A 21,333-nucleotide genomic window follows, 5' to 3' on the forward strand; every position below is an offset into this window, starting at 1 on the left:
TAAAAGTAATAACTTTAAAAGATCCTTTTATGGCAGTGGCTACGTAACGGGTGTTACTCTTAATTGTCCAAAATCCAACCCGCCCGACCCGACCCATTACTCTGTTTGCTACTAGAGTGACCAATAGAGACTCGTAAGAACGATAACGTTTCGTCCACGTCCCACTCACACACTCTCTGAAACTCTTCCTGGACACTAAAATGGCGACTTGTTCTCAACTACTCGATTGCTTTCAAATCAAAGGTATTTACGAATGATGTAGTAGTGTCTTTTTCTCCTCGGCTTTTTGGGAATTATAAATTTCCTGTTATATTTCATCTTACGCATATTTTTGGGTTGTGTTTTCAATTTTTTAAAGGAAGGCCGGCTCTCTCATCCAATCGAGGCCATTTCCATGTTTCTGTGAGTACCCAAATCTTCTTTGTAATCGCTTGATACTCGGTATAAATTTATTGAAACTTCTTTTGAAATGGGTGAGCTGAAAATAGCTAATAAGATAGAGGTATATTGCGAATTTCTTTTCTGTTTCTAAATTTGGCAAATGGAGCCTGCCATTAGTTATAATCTAAATGGCTTTTATTATTTTGAAAACTTACTGGTTTTATAATATGTCGTTATCTCAGTTTATTCACCATTGTTTTGTGTTGGCCTTCTGGTTACTGCAATCTTACATAAGATACAGAAATGCTGGATTCCTTTTTTTTTTTATTAAAAAAAAAAAAAAAAAAAAAAAAGTGCCCTTAATGTACCTTCGTGTTGTAAAGAAACTGCAGAATCATAAGCAATAGTTTTCCCTTAATACAAAAATTTTAATCTCTCTTGTTGTTGGCTTTTTGAATCCTCTGTGCTCCTTGGCTTTTGGTAGATTACTTCCTGTGAATTTGGGATTGCCTTATGCTTTGGTGGATTACTTCCTGTGAATTTGGGTATTTCGATTACTTATAAAACAAAATGTTAAAAAATTCATGCACCTTGAATTGGCTTACTTATGTTTACAGCCAAATCTATATACTTGAATAAAATCTGTCAGAAAAAAAAAAAAGAGGGCTTTGCTTTTCTGACAGTTCCTTTCTACTACTGGAGTTATAATATGAAGTCATCTTGAATTACTCCATTGTAAGAAATAATTAATTGCCTTCAAATGCTTTTAAAATGAACTAATTAAGTCTATGGGGAATCTACTCATCCAGTGTTTCTTTTTACTAACCACAAGGCCAAGACACTGGTGGGAGTACTTTGATAGTAAATAGCCCAAAGCATTTAAAATGAAGATCTCTTTCCTCTTCATGCTTGTTGAAATTGTAGTCCAATCCATATGTGCCTTGACTGACTATAAATCTTCACCTTGTGGCAGGAAAACCTTAGGTGTCCAACGAAAAGAAAGTCGAACCGGGGTTCCCAACTTGCTCGATGTAGCTCGTATTTTAGGGAAATCGTGGCTTTACCTAGCAATGAACTGCCAAAAATAGGTGCATCTCTTTCAGTAGAGCCATTTGATGCACACACAGTAGTAGAAGTTCTCAAGATCGATCCACCAAGTACATCATCACATGCTGTTTTAGATTTTATGCAGAGATTGGTAGTAGTAGCTGATTTGGACCCGGCTTCTGCAAAGATTGCGATTGCATTTCTTGGACCCTTTCTCTCCATATTTGGTTTTCTGTTTATTGTGAGAATAGTAATGTCCTGGTACCCAAAGCTGCCTGTTGGAAAGTTCCCATTTGTCATAGCTTATGCTCCCACCGAGCCCCTTCTCATCCCAGCTCGTAAGTTGATTCCACCCCTTGGTGGAGTTGATGTAACTCCTGTGGTCTGGTTCGGATTGATCAGTTTTCTTAATGAAATATTAGTGGGCCGGCAAGGGCTTCTTGTCCTTCTTTCTCAACAAGTTAGCTGATATATTTGAAAGATGTAGGAAAGAAGAATGCTTATTATCTATGTAAATGGTTTTCACTTTTCAGAGTGTAAAGCTTGCCTAAGAGTTTATGTTTCATATCCATTATATGCAGAGGAGTAATGCTACACTTTACATTGTTGATATAGCATGAGCTTAATGTAGAAAGTTTTGTATTTTTAAGTAGTCATTCAACTTATGCCTCCTGGGCATGAGGATAAACTGCTTAGCTCATCAGGGGTGAAAACTCCTGAATTACCTGATAACTTATTCTTACGGGTAGGGTTAGTTAGCCGTAGGAGTTTGATTAACGGTGAGAATTGTTGTACAGTATGCATTTGCGACGTTGAATTAATCTGAGTAAAGTTCTCCTACGTTATCAAAAAAAAAAAAGGTAGTCATTCAACTTATGTCATGTCAACTGATGGAAAGTGGGTGTGAATAATAAATTTATTCTATACATAGTGGCTTCGCGAATATAAATTGCAATTTACTAAGCCATTTTGGAACTCAAACGCTTGATGGCTTTTAATTAGATTTGATGATACAGAAATGATTATGGAAGCCTTCTATGGTGACTTGTGTGAAATACACTTAAAATTATTATTAAAATTAAAAAGTTGAAGTAAATATCCTTGTTCATCCTAAGTAATCATTCCTATTGAAAGTTGAGAAATTTCACTCACTTGTCCCAAGTATTATGTTTTTTTTTTTAAAAAAAGAACAAATTATGGTGATTTGGGTTTTTACTCAAGTCACCATAGAATTTTTAGTTCTTTCCTTTCTCTCATTCTTTAAAGACCATGAAATGTTGCAAGGATTCAAAAAAGAAGGGAAAGTATTTCACAAAACCGAAAGTTAATAGATTCCTAGCTACCCAGCCTAGCGACCTTTTCTTTTTCTTTTTTCTTGCTTTTGTGTTTTTTTGGTTTGCCCCTCCAAGTGAAAAATGTTGGAATGTTTGCTGCTGGTGCAACATAATCGCTAATGAGCAATATTATACACCACTTTTATCCCATTTTGCTAATATACACTGCCAATTAGGCTTGAGATTTTTTATTATTATTATTTTACCAATAACCAATTCAAGGGCTCATTTACAGTGTCGCATCAATAAAGTGAGATAGAAGTGTAGAATATAGTATTTCTCAATCGCCAGGTTTACATATTTTCATGCATCAAAGCTGCTGGTCAAGAGTACTGTAGCGTCATGAAAAATATCAACTAATCTTTTATCTTTCTCTAAAATGCCAGTCAATTCTTTACGTTACAATTACATAAGAAAAGAAAAGGACGGTATATTGAACAACAAAGCTACTTCTAATGGGACTCCATATCACTTCACCTCACCTCATTTTCTCTGCATTTGCTTTTTCAAATTTCCAAGAGGCCCGTTACTCTTCTTCTTCACTTCCTCCTTCCTACAGCTACAACTACTTGTATTTAAATTTGTACCGCAGTTCAGACACATACCTTTGCAACTCGGATCACAGATTGCATTGATGGTAATTTCCACATGCACCATGTCTCTTATGTTCTTTGAAATATCAATCTCTCTTTCTTCCGGAGGAAAATATAGCCGGTCATCCAAATCAATTGAAGCTTCATCATCTTCCTCTTCTTCCTCACTAATTCCAGAAAAAATTTTCACTTTCCCATCCCCAAACATGGCTCCCATGCTGATAACCTCTGGCTCTTCAATGGGTTCTTCAGATAGTAAAAGCGTGAAGTTGGAGAATACACTCTCAGCAGCTGGCTCGCCACACCTTCAACAAGAATTTAACAATGAATCAAATTACATGAAGAAAAAAAAAACAATTTAATGATAGCATTTTCCCAGAACTATGATGCTATCATTCCGTTCGTTTGTTCCTCACAGCATTTTTTTCATTCCTCTAGTATACAAGAGTGCCAACTACCCTAAGGACTATCAACCATGTTTTTTAATTTTTGACACATGAAGAAAATGCTTTTTGAAAGAATGATATTCAGAATGTGACCATTAAAAACATGTAGATTAAACGAAAATATTTATTCTAAGGGAGTGCATAATAGTGGAATATGAAGATAAAAGAAGATCTAGAAATTGATTGGTGCGTGTATGCACAAAGCGAAACAGAGATTAGCAATTGAATTCAATTAATAGATTAGAATACCTATTGCAGCAAAGAGAGATGACAGTTCTGATGATACCATCGAGCCTCAACTTTTGCTTCTTCCTTGTTACGTCAATGGAGATCTGCACAGGTGTTCCAAGCGGATAGTCCTTGACAGCTTTTGTGACCCGTAAACCCATTACAGAAGCACTAGACTTGGAGATCTCAGTTGAATGCTCTCCCAACCCAAGCCTCTCTAGGGTTGTGCAGTACTCCACATGTGAAACTGAAGGGTTTCTCTTGTAAATAACAGCCCCTTCCCATGGTGACCCTGTTTCTTCAATCTCTTCTTGTCCTTGATCTCCCCCATCAAAAGATACATCCTTCTCTTCGGTGGACTGATTATTAGTTCGTATGCAATCTCTTGCAGTAAACGTTAAGATACCATGGGGTTTGCTTATGGAAACTGGATATTTATCTTGGGTTATACTCCACGGAACTTTGTATTGAACGAGGGGAAAGCATGGATTTAGAGAAGCACTTCCCTTGGATTTCAAACTATAAACCTTCAATTGGTTTAAACAAGAGGAGGGGACAACAGAAAATGAGGGGAATATAAGTGACATTTAGTTATGATATCGCTACAGGAAATTCTATGGGATAGAAAACTTTATAAGGCTTTCATATAATTATTCAAAGGAATTTGGGCGTAGTGTCGAATTCTGGATATGAGAATGGTTGGGGACCAGTACCAACGTGGCTCTATGATTGTATTGGATGAGTCAGGAAACTCAGCAAGGGAAAAGGAGGAACCAAATTCTGCAAGACCACTGGAAATAGTTCAGACAAAACAATTGTAGTTGTATTATAGTTGTATTATATTGCAAAATTAAAGTGCACGGGACAAAATATAGAAACATTAGAATACTTTTGACATGAAGAGCATGCTTTCTTTCTTTTCTGAACAGCATAATGAATTCAAAGTTGCAATTTTTAGCAGGGTGAGTAACTAAGGCCAGAAGGAGCTGTTGACTTGACTTGACAAAGTAAAAATAAAAAAATAGAATGTGAGCACCAACCAGAATGTCTTCATGTCTTCGTTGACATTACAGTACACAGTAGGATATGCAAGTACAATAAAGAAGTGCTTTCATTAGAAATTGAATTTGTTGTGAACAAATAAAAGTTCAAAACTGTCAAAGGACCTGACTGGCATATTGAAAATGAAGTGGGTAAATGCTAGTTTGGTATCAAACTGATTGTTAGTGTCAGCAAGTAGATAAATGCTTGCAAAAATGTCAAACCGATGATAACATAAGTTCTAAGTTAGGCATTCCCACAAACAATTTGCGTTCCAGCTAACTCAACAAGATAAACTCAAGTACGACGCTACGACCCTATGTTTATGGGTCATGAGTGAACTTGGCCTACATTTGGCGCTTATGGGTTTTGATTTTCAGATAGAATAATGGAAAAAAAAAATGTCATGGAAAATTATCAATCTTTTAACGAGAGAGGGAAAAGGCAAACAATAGCACAGAAAACAGACTCAAACTGTATGGGTGATTATCAACCCAAAAAATCTCAGAAGCAAACCAACTCAAGCTCGGGTACTTACATTGTGAAATGATATTCTCTCCACGATTGGAAACACCACAAAACGTATATGGTATACACGCGCGAGAGAGAGAGAAATATGAAGTACGAGGGACTCTCCAGATAAATGCTACCTGGTGAGGATGATATGGCTTCCTAGCAAATTAAACAGTCATGGGCCTTCATTGCCAAATTTCATAAGGCCCACCATCTATAAAATTACTTTTTCGGTTTTTCATTTTTCGCAATTAACTCCAAACATTTTATTCGTCTTTTAAATAAATCTTTCAACTATTTCTATCATAAGCTATGTAATTATATGATTAAAGAAATAAAACTGTACAAATTTTCAAATAAAAAAAAAGAAAAAGAAAAAAAGCATGTGTAAGAGCATACAGAAAAAAGATTTCCTCATCTAACCTTTTTTATAAAAATACCATGTGTCAATTTGCTTGTGAAATGCATATTGCACATGCATTTTTCAATATAAAGGCAAAGTTAAAAGAAAATTTATTAAAAAAAATTTTGATTCTCCCATGTTATTTAAAAATACATGTGCATCTTACATGTAAATAGATACATGACATTTTTATAAGGAAAACTATGTCCGATACGGTGATGTTAACTCAAGACGATTTACCATGGTCCCTAAAGAGTAGCTCAATCGATTAGAAATTACGCCTCATGAAGCGAAGGTTACTAATTCGAATCTCTCCTCTCCCACTTGTGTAGACATGTAAAAATAAAAATAAATAAATAAAATCATTTACCATGACAAACATCCAAGTAACTTTCCTAACAAATCTACAGCAGAAGTATTATTGATTTTTTCCTTTGATAGTATTTTTGATACATTACAAAGACAAAAATTGAAATGAAAATAAAAAGAAAAGGACCAGCAACCCACCCACTATATATACAAGTTTTCTATGTAACAAGTGCAATAGACAATAGTGGCGTTGTATAATTGATGGAGATGAACAGTGCATAAAGATTGAAGCAGATTGATGCTAGGCAAAACTAAGATTGCTCTGCTAGATTAATTAGTCGGAAGAAGAGATTCTTCTCCACCCGGTAAGCTTTGTCAAGAAATTCATGACCTCTATTGTATCACGTAAAGAGAATGAAGCGTCCGTCATTTTTGGTGTGGAAGACACGACGATGGGAAACCCCCTTCCAACTTCCTTTATAAACTGCAACCAATATTCATATACGATTATCACATTACCATGCATGTGCCCTACTTGCATGCATGCATCAATCATATGCCATCCACATAGTGTAATGTCATTTATTAGATTATTATATGACTATTAATTATTAGAGTTAATTTTAATTGTTATGTCATTGCAGTTGTATAACAGGCGTATAACACTGGTCTCATATTACCTTAAAGGCATCCTCATCCGTTGCGTCATCTCCTACATATAATGGGAGGACATCGTCATTTCGGGTACCAAACACAGTTTTTAGTAAATAGTCCAACGCATGACCTTTGTTCCACTCAATATTTGGGCGTACTTCCATAACCTATTCAACAAAACTTCACAAATGAAATGAATGATATGCATTGGAAAACATAATTAATCATTTAGTGTTAAAGTAATGATTAAATTTACCTTTACCTATTAGCTAAGTTTTTGCGATAAATGATAATTTAACATAGTATCAGAGCCAAAGGTCTGGAGATCTAACCTTGACTCCGTCAAACTACCACTCATTGAAATTAAATATGTGTTAAAGTAATAATTAAGTGATTAAATTTACCTATTCCTATAAACTTAAGCTTTTAAGATAAATGGTAATTTAACATTTAGAAAATGACAAATATTATACCTTTTTACCCCCTCCCGCGCGAAAGCTTGGATAAGATTTGATGACAGAGTCTACTATCTTCTTAACATTCTCAACATTCTGCAGTAAAAAGATGTAATCGTAGCATCCAAGAAACTTTGAGAATTACTTCTCTGTGTTTGATTTCCAAACCATATAGCAGTTTTTGTGCGCATCATATATGAAGGTATATATGATTTTTTTTTTTTTTTTTGTTTTACACTGGGAAATGGAAGTTTTACCTCCTCATCTACACATCGGAAGTGTACAGAGATGCAGAACTTATTGTCCTCAACCATGGCTCCTTTGATGCCTCTGGTCTTTTCTTGTAGTTTCTCCTTTATCTGCAAAAGACACATGAAACATTTAGAGAAGAAAAGAAGAAGATGAAGGATACATTTATAGAGACATTTTCATCATTCTATTGCATGGTATTTTAGAGACACTATGCAATTCAATACTGTTGTTATCTTTAATTAAAACAAAAAAGGATGAGAAAAATATAACACTAGATTACAAAACATCTTGTAAGAGTTTCAAGGGACACACACGATGTAGTGAAGTGAGAGGAGTTGAGAATTATCTCTTCTTTATCGTATCTCTCAGAATATTGAGCTACCCTTCTGAATGTTTAAGGCAACGTCCTATAAATAAAAAGGCATGCAAGGTTTTTATCCTCAAACGGTGTGTTTGTTAAGAGCTTAGAATACTCTAATATCCAATCATTTTAATCTCTTTTTAACAAAATAGACAAAAAGAAAAGGTTAGATCCTGCTTCTTTTCCTATTGAGAAAAGAGTGATCCAATCTGTTTACCTTCTTTAGCTTACATAAGAATTTCTTTGCAACATAGAAGTTGATAAAACCCTGTAAAGATTAAGACATGTTAAGATAGAAATATAAGGCTTGAAAAATGCAAGCAAGAGCTCATTTTCAGCACAAAATTTCTAAAATAGTACAAAGTTAATGAGTACCTGTTCATCAGCAATGTGAGTTTGATCCTCAAGCTCTGCATATTTTTTTAAGAATCCTGGTGGGATTGATATATGCATCCCATGACTTCCAGCATAGCACAGATCCTTTAGTTTTACAAATTCAATTGCCTAAAAAGTAAAGAAATATATATACATTTCAATTAGCTCAAACACACGATTTATATATATAGTTTATATAAAAGGTGTATATAATCTCAAAGAATATACCTTATCCCTAGACCTTCCGGTGACAATTGCAGTGGGGAAACATTCAGCAACTTCATGCACTGCTGAGCGCATCTGCACGTTGCCATAATTGTCTTACTATTATAACCAGTATAATAATGTAGCAAGAAAGCTCAAATCACTTTATAAAAATGGAAAAAACAAAAAAAAAACAAAAAACCTAAAATTTTTTGTTTACCAAACGAGATATAGGGTTATTTTTGCAATTAGCTATTCAAATTGAGCGTAATTTGACAGAGCCCCCATAGAGAGGCAGGCTGCAGGGCTCACTTGCGTTGAGGTATGAGGCAACCAATTAAACCCACCAAATGGGACTTCAGTGACTTTATTGGAATATGCAATATTTACATATTAATATCCGAGAAATCTTCTCCTTTTCACGTTTTTTATTTATTTATTAGTTTTAATCGAGAGGAGTTTATTAAGATTAACCAAAAAAAAAAAAAAAAAGTAGGCTATTGAAGGATAAAATGGAAATTTAATTTCGGCCTTGTCAGTCTTGAAATATTTACTTCATCAGTCATGAAAGCTTTCTCAGGATCATTAACAATTGGCGAGAGAGTTCCATCATAATCCAAAAATACAACTATTTGTTTTCCCTTAGCTATCTTCATCATTTGTTCAAAAGTGTGTAACGCAGATGGATGCTGTGTCTGCAAACAATCCCAAAAAATAATCAAATAGAGATGCAATACTACTTTATGCATGTAAGAAAGAACATAAATATGCACCCCCAAAAAAAATAAAAAAAATGCTATTGACATTCATGAAAAGAAGAAAAATATTTGACGATAGCATATACATGCATGATCGGATGGGGATTCCGTGCAATGGCCTCATGTGAGAGGTTGTTCGGACTCTACCTGCTCAAGCAGCTGCCGAAGAACCCCTCGCATGAGGCTATCCATTGCATATGGACAGGCAGACAGCCTCATTACACTGTATCCCAATCCTGCATGATCTAACTCAATATATAGTATAAACAAAAATATGACTCACAAGACCATATGTAGCAATGTAGTAGATCATCAAAAATACCATATTTAATTTACATGCCAAAATAAATATGTTGTTGCAATCATGTGAGAGGTGTAAGCTTAGTGCCTACCAGCCATTCACTATATGTAACCACACTTGCATCTCTGTTGTCATGGAATTCTCTTTCAATCTCTTCTTGTCCTTGATCTCCCCCATCAAAAGATACATCCTTCTCTTCGGTGGACTGATTATTAGTTCGTATGCAATCTCTTGCAGTAGACGTTAAGATTCTATGGGGTTTGCTTTTGGAAACTGGATATTTATCTTGGGTTATACTCCATGGAACTTTGTATTGAACGAGAGGAAAGCATGGATTTAGAGAAGCACTTCCCTTGGATTTCAAACTATAAACCTTCAATTGGTTTAAACAAGAGGAGGGAACTACAGAAGATGAGGGGAATATGAGTGACATTTAGTTATGATATCGCTACAGGAAATTCTATGGGATAGAAAACTTTACAAGGTTTTCAGATAATTATTCAAAGGAATTTGGGCATAGTGTCAAATTCTGGATACAAGAATGGTTGGGGACCAGTACCAACGTGGCTCTATGATTGTATTGGATGAGTCAGGAAACTCAGCAAGGGAAAAGGAGGAACCAAATTCTGCAAGACCACTGGAAATAGTTCAGACAAAACAATTGTAGTTGTATTATATTGCAAAATTAAAGTGCACGGGACAAAATATAGAAACATTAGAATACTTTTGACATGAAGAACATGCTTTCTTTCTTTTCTGAACAGCATAATGAATTCAAAGTTACAATTTTTAGCAGGGTGAGTAACTAAGGCCAGAAGGAGCTGTTGACTTGACTTGACAAAGTAAAAAATAAAAAAATAGAATGTGAGCACCAACCAGAATGTCTTCATGTCTTCATTGACATTACAGTACACAGTAGGATATGCAAGTACAATAATGAAGTGCTTTCATTAGAAATTGAATTTGTTGTGAACAAATAAAAGTTCAAAACTGTCAAAAGGACCTCACTGGCATATTGAAAATGAAGTGGGTAAATGCTAGTTTGGTATCAAACGATTGTTAGTGTCAGTAAGTAGATAAATGCTTGCAAAAATGTCAAACCGATGATAACATAAGTTCTAAGTTAGGCATTCCCACAAGATAAACTCAAGTACGACGCTACGACCCTATGTTTATGGATCATGAGTGAACTTAGCCTACATTTGGCGCTTATGGGTTTTAATTTTCAGATAGAATAATGGAAAAAAAAAAATGTCATGGACAATTATCAATCTTTTAACGAGAGAGGGAAAAGGCAAACAATAGCACAGAAAACAGACTCAAACTGTATGGGTAATTATCAACCCAAAAAATCTCAGAAGCAAACCAACTCAAGCTCGGGTACTTACATTGTGAAATGATATTCTCTCCACGATTGGAAACACCACAAAACGTATATGGTATACACGCGCGAGAGAGAGAGAAATATGAGGTACGAGGGACTCTCCAGAGAAATGCTACCTGGTGGGGATGATATGGCTGGATGAGGATCCACAGCAATTTTTAAGAAATTGCCGTGGCAGCAACTTTCATTTGTAAGGCCAGAAATATGGGATCAGGATCCACGGCAATTTTTAAGAAATTGCCGTGCAACAATTTTGATATGTAAGGTCAGCAACATGCCACGTCTTCTTTCATATTCTTTTGTTTTTTTTTTAACATCTCTTCCAAAGACAAAACTTTTAGTAACGTGGTTTCAAGAAGTAGTTCAATCGGCTAGAATCATGTCTAATGAAATAGAGATCTTTAGTTTGAATCTTTCTTTTCTTCTTGTGCGGACATGTAAAAAAAAAAAAAAATCCTTAGTAACGTGGCATATTTCTGGACGAGGATCCACAGCAATTTTTAATTAAACAGTCATGGGCCTTCATTGCCAAATTTCGTAAGGCCCACCATCTATAAAATTGCTTTTTTGGTTTTTCATTTTTTACAATTAACTCCAAACATTTTATTCGTCTTTTAAATAAATCTTTCAACTATTTCTATCATAAGCTATGTAAAACTTTAATTATATGATTAAAGAAATAAAACTGTACAAATTTTCAAATAAACAAAAAAGAAAAAAAGCATGTGAAAGAGCATGCAGAAAAAGATTTCCTCATGTAACAATTTCCTCAACCCTATTTTATAAAAATGTCATAAGTCAATTTGCTTGTGAAATGCATATTGCACATGCATTTTTTAATAGAAAGGTAAAGTTAAAAGAAAATTTATTAAAAAAAACATGTGATTCTCCTATGTTATTTAAAAAGCATCTTACATGTAAATAGACATATGGCATTTTTATAAAGAAAATTATGTCCGATATGGTGACGTTAACTCAAGAACAATTACCATGGTCCCCAATGAGTAGCTCAATCAGCTAAAGACCACGACTCATGAAGCGAAGGTTATTAATTCGAATCTCCCTTCCCCCTTTTATGTAGACATGTAAAAAAAAATCATTTACCATGACAAACATCTAAGTAACTTTCATAACAAATCTACAGCAGAAGTATTTTTTATTTTTTCCTTTGATAGTATTTTTGATACATTACAAAGACAAAAATTGAATTGAAAATAAAAATAAAAGGACCAGCAATCCACCCACTATATATACAAGTTTTCTATTTAACAAGTGCAATAGACAATAGTGACGTTGTACTGTTGATGGAGATGAACAGTGCATGAAGATTGAAGCAGATTGATACTGGGCAAAACTAAAATTGCTCGGCCAGATTAATTAGTCGGAAGAAAAGCTTCTTCTCCACCCGGTAAGCTTTGTCAAGAAATTCATGACCTCTATTGTATCACGTAAAGAGAATGAAGTGTCCGCCCTCTTTGGTGTGGAAAACACGACGAATTAGGAAACCCCCTTCCAACTTTCTTTATAAACTGCAACCAATATTCGTATACAATTATCACATTACCATTCATGTGCCCTACTTGCATGCATGCATCAATCATATGCCATCCACAAAGTGTAATGTCATTTATTAGATTATTATACAAATATTAATTATTAGAGTTAATTTTAACCGTCATGTCATTGCAGTTATATATATATATATATATATATATATATATATATATGTTTGCGTGAGCAAAATTATGCGTTGGCCTTTGTAGAAATTAAATTGCAATAGCAAATAGCATTGAGGAAAAGAATGGATTTGGTATTGTTAATGGGTGTAATCGCGGCGATCGAAGACAGTTTTTGGTTGGATTTTGTGTAAGGGGCATAAATATATCCTTTTGAGGATGGATTTAGGCACCTAGCTCCACATGCATGTGGCCGCATGCAACAGCAGCTCCTGATGAAGGCAAAGATTATTTTGTTAATTTGGACGGCTAAAATATACAGGCTGTATGAATTAAATTAAAATTTAAATTTTTAGTAATATTATTCTTCTTCCATTTTTTTCTTTTTTTCCCTTGAATAGGTATTAGCAGAAGAACATGAGAAAAGGCTAATATTCGGTTCCAACCAAAGATTATGCCTAAAACCCTGTTCCTTTATTCGCTGAGTAAATGGAGATGAAAGCTGATGTAATGAGATCCTAATCTTAGAATAAAATCCAACCCAGTCCATATGGTAGAAGACGCATCAATTAGGACCACCCCAACCCCAAAAACCTTGAAGGTAGTTTTGATAGGCGCATCAGTACCACCCCAACCCCAAAGACTTTGGAGGTAGATTAGGACCACCCCAACGCCAAGGACCTTGAAGGTAGTTCTGATAGACGCACTAGTTAGGACAACCCCAACTCCAAAGGAAAAAAAACATCAAACACCACTTTGTTTGGAACTGGAATTAAATAATTGAAGGCGGATTTGTAGCAAGATTCTGGACAGTTGATTTCTAGAGGCAGAGTTGCTTGAGTAATGCTATACAATTCTTTTTTAGTAATGGCTGAGCAATTGGACTCATTGTGAAATAGTTGAGAAATGCTAGGTTTACAAAAAAATAAAATAAAATAAAATTACAAAATTATGTGGCAAAACATAATTGGGTTTCTCAACATTTGAATTTATCTCATTCCCAATCATTTTATGCCATATCACTTTGTAAATATTTTTGTAAGCCTAAAATTCCTCTTTTTAAAAAGCTGCCTTTTTTTAATAATAATTTTGAGTTTTAACCATTTTACAATAAATTTTTCGTTGATTACTTAACAGAAGCTATGTTAAATATCAATTATGTCATTAAAAGATTATAAATAATTCATTATTAAAAGAAAAAAAAAGAAAAAAAACAGGGCCTGAGTGGCAAAATATCTTACTGAAATACTTTATTAAAAAACGGCCAAAACTTGAAACTATTATTGAAATTTTTTGAAACCATCTGAGTTTCTTGAAAACGGGTCAAAAATTAGGATAATAAACAATATTTTTGAGAAATGCTAGAAATCCCATTTTTACCAAGTATTCCAATAAACTACTCATTAACAAAATAACCGAGTCAATTAATAACACATACAAATACACAGAGAGACAGGGATGGCAAGAGGGAGGGAGGCCATAAACCATAGTCAAATACTCATTAAAAGCTACGGACAGTGTAAATCTAATCCGTTAAGGAAACCCCAAAGTAATCGATAATAATCTCAACAACTACCGCACCTGACCGGCAGGGGAAAATGAACTAAAATTACCAAGACAACCACAAATCAGGAGGACAAAAAAACAAGGAAACTTACCGGATAAAATTCAAATTTCACTTAAAAATCAGTCAACTGGCTCGTCAAGCTCGGCGTATGCTGTTTCAAGGTGGGCTTGCTCGGCCTCTTGCACCTCCTTCTCCGTCTTCCTTCCCTTCTTGCACTTGTAGTACACACTCATGAAGGTTCCCACAGCTCCATACTTCTTCCTGCATTCCTCATAGAGACCAGCATCAAACATCCTCCAGAAGTTTTTCTCATTCAGTTCAGATACTGCATACTGAGGCTGGAACCCATGATTTTCGATCAACCAGCTCTCCATTCGACGGACTGCCTCAGCACCGTCAAAAACCTCACCCCTCAAGACAGGGCCAGGTGCATAGTAGACCCCGACATCAGTGTACATCTGAGCATACTGTGTGTCTCCCTGCCTGCGATGTAGCTCAAAGCCTGGTTCAGGATACACCATAGTTTTGACAGGGAGCTTGTACAGTCTATGTGGGCAAAGCCAGATGGGATATACCTGAATAATTAATCAACAATAATCCAACTTATGCAAAAGAACAAAATATTAAAGATATATAAAGAGTTATTGCATGCATCAACCTAACATTTTTTTTCTTCTCGTGTCTCTATTCAAATTTTACGTTGGGTTACATATCACTTCTCCATCCCAAATTACAAGGGAATTAACTACTTCTAGAAGTTAAATTTGTCCCTCTCAGCATCCTTCAAAAACCAAAACCACCATTCTGATTTATCTTAAAAGCATGCTCTGCAATTCTCACTTGCATGCATATCACTTTAGGAACATTTGTACGACCTTACAAGAGTTCTACAGTTGATATCGATCAGAAGTTTTCATATTTAAAGGTTCTTCCAACACACCCAACATACAACAAAAAGAGTTAAAAAGCAATAGCCTGGGTCGTCAGCTTAAGGCAGTCTACTATTAACGTCCATAATGCACCAGTGACCTGACGTCCTAGTAGTAATAGCACCAAGAAAACAATCATGTCATCTTAAAGGAAATGTAAGTGTCTTTTCTCCCCCCACCTCAATCCCTTTGTTCCCTTAATTTATCCTCATATTGCTAAGATGTATATAAATTTGACAAGAAATAAATCACAATTGAAATCTTGGAAAGAAGTACCTCCATCTCACGGTGGACCCACTCGAGAGCATCCCCAACCTTGTAAAGAGGAACAAGCATGTCCTGAATTACATGCATCTCATGGTAATAGTTCCTGATCGCTTCACCTTGAGTAGCTTTGAGCAGAGAAACCTTGGGTGGCATCAACCAGCCCAAGAGAAACCTAAACCAAAACTGATCTGCAAAAGGAAGGATAAGCTTTCCCTCCCAGTATAGACACCTAGTGTGCCTATGGTAATACTCCCTGGTTGGGATATACTCGACAAACTCTCCTCTCTTTAGTGCCGTCTGTGCATACTGGTAAAACCAGGGTTTGAACCACCATCCAACACTGTTGATTACATTTCCCTTCTTCTTGGCCTCTTCTTTTGAGGCATACTTACCTGTCATGCATACAGCTTCAGTTGGATTATAAATCATGGTCTCAACAAAATCTGGAACCTTCTCTGCATTATCCTGGTCTCCATCTCTGGGAGCAAAAGAATCAATATATCCCTGTGCAAGTTCCTTTATATTACCCACAACAGGCTTGTATGTAAGCCTCATGTACTCCTTAATGTGTATAAGCTTGATTTCAGCAGAGACAAGAAATCCCAGTGTACCCTGAGACCATGGAACAGCATAGAAAAGATCGGAGTACTCATTATCTTTGGTAGCTCTAACAACTCGGCCATCAGCTAGAACAATTTCATAGGCCACAACAGTATCAGAGAACAGGCCATAAAGGTGAGAGCTACCTTCAATCCCATAGCCATTGATGAGGCCACCAACAGTAAGGTCATCAAGCTCAGCAACTACTGCAAGGGACAGATTCATTGGAACAGTGGCCCTGCTGATTTGCCCCATGTTGACTAGGGGCTCAACTCTTGCAACCATTCTGTCTTTATCAATTTCAAGGATATTTCGAAAGGCAGATAAATCAACCTCAAAATGCCTAGCCCGCTTATAGTCAACATTGCGCATTCCAACAGCAATCCATGGTTTCCGTGCTGTGCAGACAAGACCATCCCTTGATGGGTTTCTCTGTTTGAGTCGTTTTACAACTTTCTTGACATTTTCATCATGCTCCTTCTGACGCTGCTTGAAGGACTTCCTCTCGGATCTAATGTCCCCAAGATATGTGAGGAAGTAAAGGGTGAAGGAGATAGGGAGGACAACAAAAATAACAATAATCCATCGAAAGTTAACAAAATAGTCCACCCAGATCTTCTTCCTCTTTGGGCGGAGGGGCACATCAAGATCCGACATTGTGGGGAGTAAAGGAACCTTCTTTGCTGCACTAAAGAAAACAAAAGGAAATTATAAATAAAAGTAGCATAAGTTATGCATTTGATTTTCAGAGTTTCCAAGACAGAAAATACTAACTTATATAAGAACAGATTTGTTTTCACACATAATAGGAGACCGAAAGCATATAATCAGTTTCATAAAAATTGTACTTCATTAGCACACATCAAGGGAAAAAACTTGAAAATTGCAAATAAGCAGCCAAAAAGAACATACTAATTTTTTCACATGTATCAATTATAGTGCTAGCAAACTCATATCTTAAACAAACATCAATCTATCAACGGGAGTTGAGATGCAAAAAGCCAGCAATGCCAACTGCACCGTTTGCTTTTGTATATGCTCAACTGGTCAAAATAAGTGATTATGCCCAATATTCCAGATTGGTAAACAACTCATACACCCCATAGAACTTGAATCATGACCTTTCCCACCACCCTTCTATGAAAGTTAAAAGTGCAATTGGGTGAAAAATATTGTGAGGACCATCACTTCATTTCTAGCATCAAAAAGTTCATTTTCTATGCCAAAAAACTATCAAGTTCAATTATCTTTGCAATAACAAAGTGGAAATCCAATTCATATATCAGATATCCTCTTCATCAAGAACTCACCCCAAAAAAAAAAAAAAAAGAGGACGTGTTATTATGCCCTTTGAGAAATGCCATGGATGCTCCCTGCCATGGCAGTAAAAATTACTATTGGTTTTGGACGGATTAAGCTGTATATTGAACATCAATAGTGATTTTCACTTGAATTACATGTAGTATTTCTTTGTACCCTTTAGATCTAGTCAATAAGAATGGCTACAATTGCATGCACGTGCAGTATGCTGCATTACGCATATGAAATGCTTAACCCATAAAATTTTGATAAGGAAAAAAGATATTGATTCAGTAGTATAACAAAATCAGTAGTCAACAAACTGTTCAGTCCGGTTGAAAACGGAAAACGGCAGAAAATCTAAGACAGAGTCTAAAGTCAGAATCAGTAAATTCCAAAACATTTGAGAAAAGGACAATCCCTGTAACCCAACCCAAAAGTCCAAACACAATCATCACAAATGAAACCGCAAATACTATTTCTTGCAGTTACTGAGATCTGCTACCAAAAAACAAACTACATTGCCAATTTTGGCAAAATGAAGCCGAAAAAGCTAACTTTCACAACATCAATCACCAAATGATTAGCCATTCTCCGATGTGTTCTCAGACGAAGAAAAAAAAAATCGTGGAATTCAAATTTTTAAAGCAAAGTACGTCCGATTACAGATCAAACAGCTATTAAGCAAACGAAAGGAAAAGGTGCAATTTAAAAATAAAATAAAATAAAATAAAAAACACACACGCACACGCACACGCACACGCACACGCACACGAACATCTCATAGAATCTAGATCCAAGATCTCCTGCCTTAGAAGCAAACCACGGTCGTTTTTGGATTCCGAGAAAATGTAGTACTGTAGTAAAAGAAACACAAATTTCTAAGCACGACGATGTGACTATGTTTGGATTCAGAGAAAATACAGTAAAAAAAAAAGTCCCCGAGTACAATGAAACTGCGGTCCAGTAGGTTTCTAAGAAAATAATTAGAAAAAACAATGATTAGTAAATCTGGCACTAGTTTCCTTACTTTCGACTCTTTTCTCTTTCTCAGAAAGTAAATGAAATGAACCAGAACCAATATACTTAGAACTTCACTTTCTTAATAACCAAACACAGGCAGCTCGAGAAAATCTCAACGCATCCAAACACACCACATAAAAACCCTCAAAAATGTTTTAGAGTGTGAAACGTTCACCATGAAAAGCATAAACGACAACACTCAAAAAGTCTCACAGCCAACACCCAAAATCACAGAGAGAGAGATAGAGAGAGAGCGAGCACCTGAAGCAAGAAGGCGAGCTCAGGAAGAGTAAGATCGGAAGTGTAAAGGAATAGACATAAAAGCAAGATAAAGGAGTGAAGTATAAATTATTTAAAAAAACTATTAAAAAAGTAGAAAGAGAGAGAAAGTGAGCGATTGAGCGGATCTTGAGGGTCTACCGTTATGGTGAAATGTCATACGGACAAATTGCTCTAATAAAAGCATATCAATAGTGGCCACCTTCGTTTTCAAACCATCACAAAAAATATATCTATTTATATATATTCCGTTTGGGGTTTTTTTTTTTTTTTTTTTTTTAACAATTCCGTTTGGATTTAAAAACCAAAACAATTTGACGTTTTCAAAATTTTTAAAATTATATTTTGTTGAAATTAAGAACGCCCCTATAAAATGGAAAGCATATTCTATTTAATTATTAGAAAAATTATATGTAATTCTTTCAAATTACCAAAAAATTGTTTAATGTTTTTGAGAAAAATACATTTAATAAAAATTAAAAATATATGCATATATTAGTAAAAAATATATAACATGAAAACAATAAAAATAAAGAATTACTTTGAAGTGGCTGAACCATTCTTAGGTGTTTGGGGTGCATTGAGATCTCCTCCAATTACTTAAAATTAGAGAATTTCATGTTACGAAATCGTGACCCTTTATTTTAAATTCAATGATTTATAAAATGCAAACTGCTTTTGTATAACCGAGACATTAAATTTTAATTTTAAGCTGACTTTTGCTTTACTGAAGTTTAAATAATTTTATAAACTATTTGATTTAAAATGAAGGGTCATGATTATGTAACATGAAAATATCCAATTTTAAGTAATTGGACATAATCCGTTTAGGGTAAATGGAGGTGGTTTTACCACCCTAAAGGCCCGTTCTTTACCATCCTTTTTTTAAAATAATAATAATAATAATAATAAAATTTATTATAAATTTTTTGTTTTTCCTTTTCTTTTAATTTATCAAAACAAATATACGAACAAGTAATCTAAAACACTCATAAAATACTGAAAATTATTTTTACATTTAAATCATACCATTAAAAAAAAAAAACATTTAACAAACTAACCCGATAAAATTGGAAGTAGTTTCAAAAGGGGTTAAAATTCTATTTATTTATGGATTTTAGGATTTTGCATAGAGCACGTGTTCGTATCGACATGATTTACGGATCCAGCCGGGAAAAAGAAAAAAACAAAGATGACGGAGAAATCGAAGTCAGATCCGTCAACAAAAAGCAGGCGCAACCCACGAGATTCGCTGATGCTCACGTTGGGACTACTCACAATGCCAACACCGTGACAGCCTGCCCGACAGATTTTATTTTTCTATTTCTTTTTTTTAGTTTTTTTTATTTGCAACAAAAAAAACGTTTCTGAACTATAAATACTCTTAGCCGTATTTTATATACGGGAAAGGTAGTACAATTATTGTTGCGGGGGCACTAATCTCGATTAAAGTAGGCCTTGGGGTCTTTTTTAAGATCACTCACGTTGGTTTCTGAAAATTCAATTCATAGTAAAATGTATTTTAATATGTCTTGTAGTCAAATAATGCAGCTTTTTAGTAATTAATATATTTTTTTTAAATGACTGACATAAAAAATTATTTAAAATTCAAATTTTCATGGATTAGTCAGGAATGAAATTCACCGGAAGATACTGTAGATCTAAAGACTGATTGAGACGGTGATAATCAAAAAATTAAACAAAACATAAATCAAATTTAAATATAGAAAATTTCTCATTGAACGTATGATATTATTTTATTTAAACAATATGCTCTATTTTTATGAAATTAATAAAGAAAAAGCATTGTCATATTAGCCATTATTCTTTACATTGATTTTTTTTTTTTTGTTTTTTTGGCTATACCATTTAAATATTATTTATTCATTCCTTATTCGAACAACGGAACAAGCATAACTTTAATTGCACAAAGAATAAATACGAAAAATATAGCAGTCTGGATCCAATCCAAGATTTGACCGGATAAACTTGATTTGGTGTATATATATATATAGTAGCAAAATGCTCGTGTGTGACAAAAACCCTTCGGCTATGTTTAGGTCATTTAATTTAATATATTAGACTTAACCTCTTCTGGCATTGAGAATGGCCTGGACACAACTGTGTTACAACTGATAATTAATTAAGTGCGAGAATAATTAATAGTAAATTTGGATTGAAATTTGAGAAAATTTTGGGCTTAACAGGTAGGACAGAAATTTCCTCCAAAACAGTCTAGAGAAAATATCTTCCAACACATTTAAAATAGTTAGAAAATTTATATCCTAAATGATATGTCTCTTATTTTATAAGAATAGAATGGTCATTTCACATTTTTGTTTGACCATTATACCCTTTAGAAAGGAGGCCCGGATCCTTCTCCTATGTCTAGGCAATTTTATGAACAATAATGCTTAATGGGCAAACGTGATTTGTGTGCACCTTTCTTTTTCACATAACCCGCAACTTGGAAATGCATAACTAGTGTGGACCATGTCACCATGTGGTATATATTGCCCCAAGCCATGGCTAATGAGTTTATGAGTGTAGACCATGTGGTAGGGCCAGATAGATATTTTCAATATTTTTGTTGTTTGTATTATTAGCAATTTAGATAGCAAGTGTCTTATGGGATCTAACTGTTTTTCAAACGG

General features: G+C 34.8%; 4 protein-coding genes across 9 annotated transcripts; 1 reads left to right on the plus strand and 3 right to left on the minus strand.

The window, feature by feature from the left end:
• The first annotated feature begins 155 nt into the window (after positions 1-155).
• Positions 156-2,268, plus strand: LOC132176965 (protein COFACTOR ASSEMBLY OF COMPLEX C SUBUNIT B CCB3, chloroplastic). The gene is made up of 3 exons (XM_059589138.1): positions 156-243; positions 359-402; positions 1,355-2,268. Exons 1-3 carry the CDS (start codon positions 201-203, stop codon positions 1,895-1,897), a joined length of 630 nt encoding a protein of 209 aa, XP_059445121.1. The 5' UTR covers positions 156-200; the 3' UTR covers positions 1,898-2,268.
• A 748-nt stretch (positions 2,269-3,016) lies between these two features.
• On the minus strand, positions 3,017-5,717 carry LOC132176964 (large ribosomal RNA subunit accumulation protein YCED homolog 1, chloroplastic). Of its 2 annotated transcripts, none has more exons than XM_059589136.1 (3): positions 5,609-5,717; positions 4,051-4,809; positions 3,017-3,660 (listed from the first exon to the last, which is right to left on the minus strand). In XM_059589136.1, exons 2-3 carry the CDS (start codon positions 4,614-4,616, stop codon positions 3,246-3,248), a joined length of 981 nt encoding a protein of 326 aa, XP_059445119.1. In that variant the 5' UTR covers positions 4,617-4,809; positions 5,609-5,717; the 3' UTR covers positions 3,017-3,245. The 2 variants fall into 2 exon arrangements, with proteins under 2 accessions (XP_059445119.1, XP_059445120.1); XM_059589137.1 differs by having other exon boundaries at positions 4,051-4,820; positions 5,609-5,716.
• Positions 5,718-6,327: 610 nt separating this feature from the next.
• Positions 6,328-11,233, minus strand: LOC132176963 (probable trehalose-phosphate phosphatase C). 4 transcript variants are annotated; one of them, XM_059589131.1, is made up of 10 exons: positions 11,044-11,232; positions 9,747-10,281; positions 9,151-9,291; positions 8,621-8,692; positions 8,393-8,521; positions 8,235-8,285; positions 7,662-7,763; positions 7,423-7,500; positions 6,976-7,116; positions 6,328-6,779 (listed from the first exon to the last, which is right to left on the minus strand). In XM_059589131.1, exons 2-10 carry the CDS (start codon positions 10,086-10,088, stop codon positions 6,630-6,632), a joined length of 1,206 nt encoding a protein of 401 aa, XP_059445114.1. In that variant the 5' UTR covers positions 10,089-10,281; positions 11,044-11,232; the 3' UTR covers positions 6,328-6,629. The 4 variants fall into 4 exon arrangements, with proteins under 4 accessions (XP_059445114.1, XP_059445115.1, XP_059445116.1 ...); XM_059589132.1 differs by having other exon boundaries at positions 9,747-10,292; XM_059589133.1 differs by lacking the exon at positions 9,151-9,291.
• A 2,957-nt stretch (positions 11,234-14,190) lies between these two features.
• On the minus strand, positions 14,191-18,802 carry LOC132178959 (delta(24)-sterol reductase). 2 transcript variants are annotated; one of them, XM_059591546.1, is made up of 3 exons: positions 18,662-18,802; positions 15,488-16,761; positions 14,191-14,857 (listed from the first exon to the last, which is right to left on the minus strand). In XM_059591546.1, exons 2-3 carry the CDS (start codon positions 16,733-16,735, stop codon positions 14,402-14,404), a joined length of 1,704 nt encoding a protein of 567 aa, XP_059447529.1. In that variant the 5' UTR covers positions 16,736-16,761; positions 18,662-18,802; the 3' UTR covers positions 14,191-14,401. The 2 variants fall into 2 exon arrangements, with proteins under 2 accessions (XP_059447529.1, XP_059447528.1); XM_059591545.1 differs by having other exon boundaries at positions 15,488-16,766.
• Between the last annotated feature and the right edge of the window lie 2,531 nt (positions 18,803-21,333).

This window comes from Corylus avellana, chromosome ca4, assembly GCF_901000735.1.
Source record: "Corylus avellana chromosome ca4, CavTom2PMs-1.0".
NCBI classification, from domain to species: Eukaryota; Viridiplantae; Streptophyta; class Magnoliopsida; order Fagales; family Betulaceae; genus Corylus; species Corylus avellana.